General features: G+C 40.1%; 1 protein-coding gene across 8 annotated transcripts in view; it reads right to left on the bottom strand.

Moving 5' to 3' along the window:
• Positions 1 to 237: 237 nt before the first annotated feature.
• Positions 238 to 12,322, bottom strand: part of GIT2 (GIT ArfGAP 2) — a 54,383-nt gene continuing 42,298 nt past the window's right edge. For 4 of the 8 annotated variants that reach the window (XM_072147182.1, XM_072147191.1, XM_072147200.1 and 1 more), the window contains 4 exons: positions 10,794 to 10,982; positions 8,573 to 8,698; positions 6,503 to 6,566; positions 238 to 5,321 (listed from right to left, as the gene is read on the bottom strand). In XM_072147182.1, coding sequence (XP_072003283.1) covers positions 5,109 to 5,321; positions 6,503 to 6,566; positions 8,573 to 8,698; positions 10,794 to 10,982 — 592 coding nt within the window. In that variant the 3' untranslated portion in view covers positions 238 to 5,108. Of the gene's footprint in view, positions 5,322 to 6,502; positions 6,567 to 8,543; positions 8,699 to 10,793; positions 10,983 to 12,322 lie in introns of all 8 variants that reach the window. The other 4 variants (XM_072147253.1, XM_072147207.1, XM_072147226.1 and 1 more) reach the window with 2 other exon arrangements.

The raw sequence follows: 12,322 nt of genomic DNA, 5'->3' as shown, positions 1-12,322 counted from the left end.
CGGTTTTTCCGAATCTGTCAGGTTTTCAGACGGCCACGCCACCGATTTCGCGTGAAAGCCGGGGCAGATGCTTCACAATCCAATGTGCATTGTGGACACATTTGTGTATATGAACACTTCATTCCTTTGAGCTATATATACTTTAATATATTTTGTTTCAATAAATCTGTAGCAGACTACAGCAAAAACTCTCCTTGTGTCTATTTATTGGACAACACAATACAAAGTCTAAACAAGTTGTTCTTGAAAGAGTTTATTGCACAACTAAAAGTTGAAAATAAAAACCTAAGATAAAATTCACAAGTAAATTGTACAATAATAAACAATGTATACAATATCCAAAAAAGGCATGGTTGAATAATAGCACATAAATACAGGCCATATGCAGCCTTTACAATTCCTATTCCATAAGTGTAGTATGAAGAACCCCACAAAGGAGAAATCCAATTCAGCCTCGGCGTATAAGCTGTCCAGGTATTGGTTTCCCTATCATTAACCAAGGCAACCCCACATCTAAAAAAATAAATTCAATATTTAAACAAGTACGACACTTCATATCGTTTGGCACTGGAGGTATTACCAATGTAAGTGGTTATAGTAGAAAAATGCTCTTCAATTAAAAAATACAAACTGGGGGGTAAGAAAGTGCTAATAATACTGCATAACAGGACCTTGGTGGTGACCAAAAACAATGGAGAGAAAGAAGCTTGTAGGTTTTCTTCCACAGTGGTTATATGTATCACGTACCTTGCGTCTCCTTCTCTGACCTCAGAAGAGGTATGTATTCATTATACAATGGACTCTCTGAACAGACTGATTCTAGTGGTTTTTTAATTTCCCTGACAATAAAGGTGTTTTTTTTAAGAGATCAGATTCCTGATGGCCTATTAAAAAGTATATATATCATCAATATCAGATTGGGGGTCTCTTTACCTGGACCCAGTCTAGTTCTGGTATTGAATGATACCAATACTTTGCCCCATTCAAGTAAACAGAATGAAGATGCACTACCCTGCATTGTCCCTCCGGTATATGAACCAAAAGAGGCACACAGCCAAAGATGGTCAATGTCAGCCCAACCACAGTTTGTATAATCTGAACTCACAATATATTAGGAGTTGGTAAACTGACTCACTAACTAATAAGAGGTGTAGAGTAGGACTGGACTACGTCAGACCTTCCAGCATTACACTGGATAAATCTGGTCCAGCATAAAGGACAATTTTGTCTTAAGACACTTTTGATAAATTTGCCTCATGTTTCCAGCTCAAATCTAGCTGCCTAAATGGCCAAACCAAACCCAGGTTCACAAATTTACAAAAGAAACCTAAAGAGCAAAATAGCTTTTCAATAGGTAGAATAAATACTAAATAATGCTCCTCACATGTGTATAGCCAGTGTCCTAATGTAACCACAGATGTCCCAACATGTTCTATTCCTGTTTTTCTGCCTAAAAATGAATAAATAATTTGGTCTATTGGCAGTTACATGACTATATGACATTGTCCTATCAGTGGCAAGAAGGGCGAATCCAAGATGCCAATATATTTTAGAGAAGTAACCATGAAACAACATAGAATCATAAGAAAAGCAGCTTTAGACATGACAAGTCTAATTTTTGGAGTCAGATCTTTCCAGTTTTAATGTTCGGATTTATTCTCCTCAGTTTCACCCTTCTGGGTGCCATAAACTAAGTCTGCAGCTAAGTCTTCTAAAATATAGTAAAATTAAATATGGATATAACAGGGTTCACCTCGTCATTAGGCACAAGTCAGGGTGCTAATTTACCAATGGAAGTGGCCCTGATAATTCACCCATATGTGTAGGACCTATCCTCAAACACAATAAAACAGTTTCTAGGGTAGAATGGCTTACATAGGGCCCCTTATTGAACCTGCATTGCAGAACACTGAGGCCGTGGAGTGGACCGGTCCCTGAACACTAACTTTTCAGTGTGTACTATGTTCTCGTGGGGTTTAGTTAAAGGAATTTTCACCAATAAACAACAGGTTCTCATAGCACTACACTAACTCTTGCTCACACCATTTTAACTAAAGAATGCATAGATCCTATCCCCAGAAAATGGAAGCCTACCTGGCACTCTGCCGGAAGGAGCAGCGAGTCACAAGGGGAGAGTGCAATCCATGTGAGGCAGCGCGTCTCTTATCTCAGGTCTGCTTGCTTCTCCCTCTACCCCCTCTCTTTGGCAGTGCAAAGCAGATCAAAGGACGACTCGGGGAGGGAGGTGATTGACACGCTGCCTCACATGAATAACACACCCTTGGAATGCACTGCTCCTTCTGGCAGGGTGCTAGATGCCATTACAAAGTTAAATTTCTGGGGATAGGAACAATGCATTTTTTTTTTTTTTTTTTTTTAGTTAAAACCAGTGTGCAAGAGTTACCTGTTATTTGGTTTATTAGTAAAAATACAGTGACAGGCCCAAAATAAGAAACCATCTGTTAATCCAGAAAGGGGTTTTCCTGGATATAAAAGGACATAAACATGGCCTAGAGCAAAAAAAATATAACTTTACTAGCTCATCAGCAATAACATCACATACATCATTACCACCACAGTCCGTCACTGGTCTCTGTGGTGACAGCTGCATCTATGGCAGTGATGGCTAACCTATGGCACTGGTGCCAGAGGTGGCACTCAGAGCCCTTTCTGTGGGCACTCAGGCCATCACCAGAGATGACTCCAGGTATCTTCCTGCAGTCCCAGACAGCCCAGGACTTGCTGTGCACAGAGCTATTGTAAAGTGACAGCTCTACCTGGGACTATTTTCTGCTTTATTGGTGTCCTCAGGTGCTGGTATCAATGAAAACTGTGACAGAGAAGCGAGTATAAATAACATTACATTTCTGTGTCGGCACTTTGCGATAAATAAGCGGGTCTTTGTTGTAGTTTGGGCACTCGGCCTCTAAAAGGTTTGCCATCACTGATCTATGGCAATGACCACTGGGGCTTCTCATGATTGCTGCTGCATGGGTGAGGACCACCGGAACTGAAGTGGGGTTAATGCAGTAGATTTCTTTAAAAAAAAACTTTTTTTTGCTTTGTTCTCATGAACATTAATTTTTATAATCAAAAGAATCTAAGAGCATGTCCAGCGAATGTAGGTTCACATTATCTGAAGACTACAGTGACAGTATAGTCAGGAGTCACCAATGGGTACAAATAACCCATGGAGCACTCAGCATTGTTCTATAGATTTATCTTGGGTCTAAGCATACATGCCACAACAAGAACTGGGACTTAACATAGCACCACCTCAATGAACCTGCAATATGCATGTCTAAACCCCACATTGCTCAGCACTCGCTCCAGCTCACATACATCACCTTTATTTCCTAGCACCATTTATATGCATTATTAATACTGTTTTGAATATATTCTGAAAATAGCCTAATGGACCAAAACCTCGCCTTTCATCACCATCTAACCTCAAGTCAAGAGGGCTGTCAATCTAATCTCACTCATTGTGGCAGGGGAACGCTTACATTTCAGCAATAAAAAGAAATGACCAATGTTTTTCTTTTGAATTTCAACATCTTAGGGCTGAATGAATTATGTCCATGAACTAGAGGTCCATGTTACCCAATGATCAATTACAATTCACTATGATGCAAAAGTCTCAGCTTTTCATTTAGTAAGTTCACAATGATATACTCAAAAGTCATTGTAGTTGGGATAGGCACTTATATTTAAAGAATACTTGTAGCGGTGTCAGCCCTATTACTTTCCAGAACCTGCCACCATGAACATGCATTGTAATCTGCTGGTAGTATGCTATAGAGCAGGAGAAGCTAAGCAGACGTATACACATAACATAAAGGGGGACTGGGCCTAACATATAGAAACAGAATTTCTTCTCGCAAAACATTTATTCATCTGCTTGAATCTTCCATTTTCATGGTAACAGTTTCCCTTTAAATGACGTGTAAGGAGAGATGGCAGATTCTCCTAAGGCTTATCACAGCAATCAGATTTCATCTAACAAATTGGTGAAACAAATCAATGAGAGCAGAAGTCACATCCTGTCAGCTTAATAAAGATTTATCTGATTAAAACGTAAGACAGCTGGACCAGCAACTGTACAAACAAGCAATGGTGAACTTTTAAGAAGCAAAACGTTTCAATACTAATTTCACAAATCATAAAAAAGGATCACAAGGTAGAGGCCCATATTGTGTGCAAACCAAGTCATAATTTTGTCACAGTGGTAAAAAACTAAAAATTAAAGTGGTTTTTGGAGACCAGAATAACGGATAGCCTCCTTTTATGATAGGCCATTAATGTCAGATTACTGGGGGGATGAGGGGGTCTGCCCGTGGCAACCAATTGATGGGGATAGCTGTATACTCTCCTTTATACATCGCCATTCTTTTGTTTGTGGCTGTGCCTGGTATTAGAGCTCACTAGAACTAACCTTCAGCACCAAGCACAGCACAGTAAACAATTCAAGCGATGTACCACCCAACACAGAAATGTGGCCCCTTTAGTCAGCATAACCAACATAATACCAACACAATATTAATAGTCCATTGGAAGGATATATCATGACTCTTGTAGCTCCAGGAAACCTTTAGTGTAAGGACACACAGAGCAGAATTTCTGTAGGACAATATCAGCTGCAGAAATAAATATGCTGAATGCTGTATGTTTTATGTTGTGAATTTCAGAATAAAAAAGCTCTCAATTTTATGCAGATTTCTCCCTTTGCACCGCACAAGGTCAAATCCACAATGAAAATCTGCAACCATAATTGACAAGTCTCAGTGTTTAATTCCCTTTCCACTGTGCTGACAATGTAGATGATCACGGGTTAGAAGACGGATGCGCAGTAGACACCCGCAGTGTTCGTGTCCCCAGCCTTAAAGCTCTCTCTCTCTACTTTTTTCAACTGGCAAAAGAGTTTACATATAAGGCATGGGGGGTAAATGAAGATAGTCCCGAGAAACACTTAGAAGTAAAACATGCAAATAGTAATACTGATAGCGAAGTCTTAAGATGAACCTGCCTAATTATCAAATAAAACCATAAAGAGGAAAAAAAAAGGTTCCATGTATCCATTAGTTGAAACAAAAGGTAACTCCCATTTCTTAGTTTGTGTTTTCTTTGGTTGTAATGGTGACCAATTGTTTAGCAGCCTTGGCGATGTCATAGGCGCACTGAATGACTTGCTGCGTCACCAGCTGGATGTCGGTGCTCGGACTGGTCTCTAGGGGCAGGGTCTTTTTGCACTCTGTTTGCAGCCGATAAGCACTGGATGTAAGAAGTCGTAGCGATGTTCGCACCATGTCCGACTTGGGTTTCTAGTAAAGATAAAAGAGCGCAAAAGAGGTCATGATAGGAAATGGTGGTACATTTTCCAGGAAACCCAATATCAGTGTGGAATCAAACTAAAGCTTTAATCTGAAATCTCTGAAACCTTTCTTATATCGTTCAAAACCAAAATGAAGTAGCTCTATGATAAAAAATCTTAGTACAATGTGATGCTTGGCAAATGAGAGGTGGTAGCAAGCCACAAAGCTCTGCATTACTTAATTTTTTTTTTACCCACTACTATTTGCAGTACCACTTAAAGGGGCACTGTCACTTAGATGAGGTATGACATATCCCTTTTAGTATTCCCTCTCATGTTCAGTCACATTAAGAGGCTGGAAGGGGAGCACACTTAAACTGGCCCTCACTTGTGCCTAGTAGAAGCTGGCACAATGGTTCTGGTGTCATTGTAAAGATCTAAAATTCATCTTTCAAATCACTGATTGTGGTTTTGTAAACTATGGAATCAAGATAGAGACAAATAAAAGCATAGCTGGAAATGCAAACTGAAGGTAAAAATTCTGGCTGTGTCTAACTATAACTCAACAATGACTCCAGAACCATGGTTCTAGAGTCCACAATATGAACTGAGGTGATGCCTCACCTCTAGTACTCTTCTCAGCTCATTTACATATTTTTTTTTACAGGTAAAGGGGCTGAGTCGTAAGATGGACATTTAGAAAGGACATTTCATACCCTACCTGAGGTTGCTGCTAGTTTAGCGGTGACATTGATATTTTTCTGTGTCATTGAATCAATGTCCCACAAAGACTGCACCTCCATCTCATGTGGTGATGACATGGCTATAGGGAGCTATACATCACGTTGCCTATAAATAAATCCAAGCACAGGATAATACAGCCCAGAGTGGGGAAGAGCGAATTGCTGTATAATCCATATTGGATGGGATCAGAATATCTGCCTCAGACTTTATTGCAGTAAATGCACCGTGTAATCCATACCATGAGGCATCAACAGTATCAGCTATAGTGCAACGTGACTGGCCTTGGATGATTCTAGAGGGAATTACAACTAATCAGAGCTCCGCTTACATTTTACTACAGCAATTTCAAAAATGTAAGCTGAGCTCTGATTGATTACCAAAAGCAACTACTACAGTTCTTCTCTCAGACATTTCTGATAACTCTCCCTCCTTCAGCGTCAAGCTTACCTTTGGAAATAAGGCTGCCATTTCTGTCACTGCAATGTGTATTCTTTCTGAACATGGTATATAGCTGAAAAGACAGAACACAATCTATGAAAACTAGGCCTCATCCATGAAGTATAGAGATCAAATAAGGAGTTATCTGGGGTACAGGAGTGTTTCACCTTTCACCACAGCAAATTCAATCTTATTGGATAAGCAATGCTCCCTACAGAAAGGATATAAGAATATGTCAAGGAATTACCTTAACTTCTGGGAGAATTAAATCTGTCCATGTATTGTAGGGGTAGCTATACTCAGTATGAGAGACATCTTCTGAAAGCTATTCTGGCCAGTGGCGTAACTAGAATCTGCAGGGCCCCAGTGTAAAGTCTGTGCTAGGCCCCCGACTATAATGTATGGTTTATGGTAATAGTCTTCTCATGTGGGAAAGTGACACCATAAGGGCCCCCTAAACCTCTTGGGCCCTGGTGCGACCGCAACCTCTGCACCCCCCTCAAGTTACGCCCTTGATTCTGGCAGTCTTATAAAAAGTATAAAAAGAGTCTACAATCAATTTTGACCATAAACAGCTACAGGCAGTGATAGGTAGACCTGGACAGCCAAGTAAACTTAAATTTGCCTATATCGTTATTAGCAGCAAGAATTTAAAAATGGATTTACATTCTAGGATTGTAGCTGGACTAGGAGCCCTCCTGTGCGAGATCTCTTAATTGAACATGGCACAGCCTCCTCCTCCATGCTCTGAGTATAAGGTGTATTATGCTTCTGGTTAGATATTACAGCACAAGGGATGGACTGGGGAACGGTTTGAATGCAGAGATATTTAGGCACAGAAGTGCTAGGAGACTACCTCAGTGTTTCAAATCCAGCTACAATCCTGGAATAAAAACTTCTGGTAGATTCCCCTTAAGATGGCTAGAAGACACTGCTTAGAGGGTACCTCAGTCTCAATGACAAAAAAAGACGATAATATAGAATTCCTGATGTAACAGAACATAGTTTTCAGTGGGAACAATGATGAGAAAGGATGTAGGAATAGAAAATCTGTAAAATATGATTTTTCATAATCATTTATAAAAGATCCTACAGCTTTTAACCAGAGGTGTCCCAGGTCGGTGAGGAAGATAGATTCCAATATTTGTTGGCCATTGCCTCACATACAAACAATGGCAGTAAAAGGTAATGTGCTGGATGCAAACACCTCAAACACATACACACAGTATTAATAACAATATTCCACAAGCAGCCATCACACATTATATGCACTACAGCCATTAGTATAAAGGCCAAAAATACATTCTATTAATTTGTGTAAATAACAGACGCATGTTATAAGGCTCAAAACGAATAGTCTTGAATTCCTAGTCTGCTCCTGAATAAAATTTTCTTCCTAGGAGTAAGTTTACCAATTTTTTACTTTTTTTTTTTTTAAGGTGAACACCAGTCAAACCCAGAAAACTGAAGTGTGACTCCGTGTCCTAAGGGTCTTAGCAGTTGTTTTTTTACTTTAGTTAAAATTTCTGAAACCTCCTTTTGCAGTCCTGTTGGACTGGTAGTTAAAAAGGGTGCAAGGCTCTAAACCGAAACATTATGGCCTACAATAGCCTTCACGCAGGATGCTCTAACTCCCTATAAATACATGTGAACTACAGCCAATAAAGTATGACACGATTGTAATCCTTCTTACAAAGGGGGCATGACTATATCTGCTTCTACAGAATGACACTGGAAGTGATGCATGCTGGGAGGACTACTATATATAGTTTATAATATAGTAACACAAGACCAGATCGGAAGAGCCTACATAAGCAGTGTGTGCACCGGTCAGGACATGCAACGAATTCTCAGGCCAAAGGTAGAAGGAAAGTAATTATTTATTCTGCCAGGGGGAATATCAGGACCATATAAGAATATCATGGTTGTATTACACCTCCAATGTATCGTGTACTGGCAGCCTTCGTAATGATTTACTTCCACCAATGGACATGACAGCTAGCAGCAAAGAGAGACAGGCAAAAACAAAGAAATAGAGAGGTCACTGTGCCTGGGAAACAGGGACAGAGGCCGGAGTACCAGGAGGTAGAGTCTGGCTGCTGGAGGCTCAATGGCTGCAGTGGGGCTTTCTCTGCCCAAGGAACCAAGGTGCTAAAGCAACCAAGGCTATGCCTCACCCTGCGCACACTTTCACGTTCAAAGGGCCTGTGTCAGAATAAGTGAAGGACATGACAGAAAAACAGAATGTCAATATATAGATATGCTTTTAGTACTAGGATATAGCAAACAGCAGTAATGGCAGCCTTGCATAGTAAAACAATACATAGTCCTGGCCATCAAGTATATTGAAGAATTAAAAATAATGCCCCCTAAATTAAACAAATTCAATGCAAAAATTATTACATTTATTTAGAGGGGAAAAAAAGGAAAAGGAGTTGTATACAAAAAAATTAAAGTTCTGGAAAAAACCCAGGGGGATACGGGCATGTGCAAGGAGAAAATAAAACAAATAGTGGCAAAAGTTTTTTTCCTTATTCTTTATTTGGTTCTTCGGAATTCTTGGTAAACGCCTTTAAAAAAAATGGCTTGTCCAAGATGGGCCAATATGGGCTGCAGAACAACCAGTCCCCGGGCCAAAGAACTTAAATAAAAAGTAAAAAAAAAACAAAAACAACAACTCTATACTAAACCATCGGTTTCCTCTCCCCATGGCTCCGTCTTCTTTCCTATTCGTGCGTGCACGCTGTGACGTCACGAGGTGCCGTGGTCATGTGAAGTCGTAGTGCACGCTTCGAGGTGCTAACGCGAAGAAGGTATAGAGTTTTTTTCTTAAAGGGCATTAATGGGGGGCAAGTGGCTCTGCAGTGGTCATTTCATTAAGGGGGGCATTGCTGTGTCCATTTCATCATTAATGAGGGGAGGTTGCTGGACATTTTATTAAAGAGTAGTGCCTGCAATTCCCAGGTATTTAAGAAGCGAGTGCGCTGGGATTGGGGTGCACACAATCCTTTTGTTTGAAGCAGTGCTGGCTTCCATGCAACACAAATTGCGGGGCTTGTCATCGGACAGTCTGGCTCATTCGGACTGAGCGCCATATTTAACTTTTAAATTGTGTCGCAAGCCCTATGTTTAATATGCACCACAAAAAAGAAGGTGAGCTCTGTTGGACCAGTGCAGCGACACATTCATGATTTCTGGCGCCAGATCTTAGTGAATCGCTGCACCAGGCATTATAGACAGACAATGCACTTTCAGTGAACTCCAGTGACCTGATAAGTAAATGTGCCCTATTAAGTTTTCCCATTTTCTTTTTTGTGGTTAAATTAGGAGCCGTGGCTTATACTCAGGAATATACGGTATATATATATATATATTTTTTTTTCTTCCTCATAGTACATTACTATTTTTCCTCATTGTAAATAAGCAGCATAGAAATATGCTACTGGGACGTGGAGTGTCACGGTCTCTCCACGCCCCAGTAGCCTTCGGTGCTAGTTTGCATAAATCATAACATAAGCAATTTAACTGGTTATACTTTATATAATGATTTAATAAATAAAAAAAACTATGGGGATCTATGTAATGGGAGCAACCTACCATGCGATCTACCTTATTAGATTTCCTTTAAGGACACCTGACTTACAGACGTCTCCTAGTTACAGATGTGACCTTTGGTGAAGCTCTCTGATAACTCTACTGATAAAGTTATGATGTAGACCAAGATGGTTCTGTCTCTAGGTGTTCAAGTGAGGCTGTGCCGAGGCAACATGGGATTGATAAAGCATAGAGAAAGGGAAACGTCACAGATGATATGTGACAAGAGCGCACAGGAAACAAAACTGCAAGTACAAGTTTTTCTCCCACAAGGCACCTCCTGAAGGGATTGAAACCTAGTTGCTGGAGTGGAAGGGTTTGCAGATGCTCTCCATGTGTAGACAGGCAAATGACGTAGTAGTCTTTATTTAACCCTTTCAATGTGCCACATTTTGCTCTGTCTCTCTCTGCTTGCTGAATCATACTGCATGTAGTAAAAGGGAGAAATGCTTATAAACTTTGTTATTAATACAGTAAACCATACAAAACAGACATATTGAAACCACTTGCAATCTATATACTGTTGGGAAATGATGTCTAACATTCTAGAAAACAGCAGTTTCCATGCCTGGCACAATTTTCATGGGATTCCCCATAATTCGCTTTCCATTTACTTATTGATACAGCACATGTATGTCTATAGTACAGTATAAAGCTATATTTTATGATAATTTTCTACACAAAAGCCCATTTGAACACAACTGACCTGTCATGTTTGTTTTCCTGTGCCGCCCTAAGCAGCTCTTGGATGTTTTTTGTGATCTGTTCGGTTTTCCGAATGACATCCTCGGTGCTGGGTAGTGTGGAACTTGCATCTACATCAGGGTCATCCATTTCCGGAATGGAGCCTTCTCCGTGCCAGGGCATGCTCCTCTGTCTCCCTTTCCTACTTGAACTACATAGACAGAAAATGCTTAGAAAAAGATTTCATTGTAGGAACATAACCTGTCCCTAACATTCCCACTACTAAACCCACAGCGTCCACAAGTATAAAAATATCCTTTTAAACTTTCCTTCTTGTATGTTAGAAATTTCCAATTTAATGATAAAAAAATCACCTAACACCATTATAAACATGCAAATTAGCTGAGAAGTATCACAGTTGCAAAACTCTAGTTGAGAGCTATCCATCTTGGGCTCCATGCCAACTAGAACCAGGTTTCTTGTGTTATTTTAAAGATGGGAATATTAGACATTCTCTGTTTTAGGATCATAGATGGGACAGTTAGAGTAACTGGAAAGTTACTTGACAAAAAATAATTTTAGCACAGCTGGTGCGAACCTTTTACAATTATTCTAAAAGATACCTATATGATGCTGCCACATTCTTCCTAGCCTGAGATCCAGCCTCATATCTATCAGCCATATTTGCTCTTAACTTCTCCTAAAGTGGGCGGGACTTCCTGGTTGTGACATCACCTAAGGGCAGAGGCCAGAGCACTGATGTCTTTCACATGAAAGTGCACAGGCAGCACAGCCAATCAGGACACAGAAGTGGTGTTACTGCTTTTACAGATATATAGTGCAGAGCAAGTGAGGGAAGACACAAAACTGACAGCACAGAGCACTAGATCTCTGCACCATTGTAATAAATTATCATTCAGTGAACTACTACACCACAAAGAATAAAATATATTAAAACATGTTCAACTACACTGTAAAACAGATGCACACATGGCAATCATACACACATCACAGTATGAGTGCATGTATATACAGTGGGTAAGGGAAGTATTTAGACCCCTTTAACTTTTACACTCTGTTTCATTGGAGCCAATTGGTAAGAAAAAAAAAAATCATTAAATGTACACTCTGCACCCCAACTTGACAAAAAAGCTCCATGAAATGTAGATATTTTTGCCAATTTATTAAACAAGAAAAAGTAAAATATCGAATGGTCATAAGTATTCAGCCCCTTTGCTTGATAGAAGCACCTTTTGAGCTAGTACAGTCATGAGTCTTCTTGGGAATAATGCAAAAAGTTTTTCAGACCTGGATTTGGGGATCCCTTCCCAAAAGGTTAGATGGTGAACGTTGGAGGACAGATATTTGCAAATTTGACCGGAGATGTTCAATTGGGTTTGGGTCAGGGCTCTGACAGGGCCAGTCAAAAAAGGTCACAGGGTTGTTCTGAAGCCACTGTTTTGGAAGCCAGGGTAACTGTCTGGTTGAGGTGAATGAACCTTCAAGCTCAGTCTTAGGTCCAGAGCACTCTGGAAGAGGTTTTCATCCAGG

Source organism: Engystomops pustulosus, chromosome 1, assembly GCF_040894005.1.
Source record: "Engystomops pustulosus chromosome 1, aEngPut4.maternal, whole genome shotgun sequence".
Lineage (NCBI taxonomy): Eukaryota > Metazoa > Chordata > Amphibia > Anura > Leptodactylidae > Engystomops > Engystomops pustulosus.
This window is presented reverse-complemented; position numbering and strand designations above follow the sequence as displayed.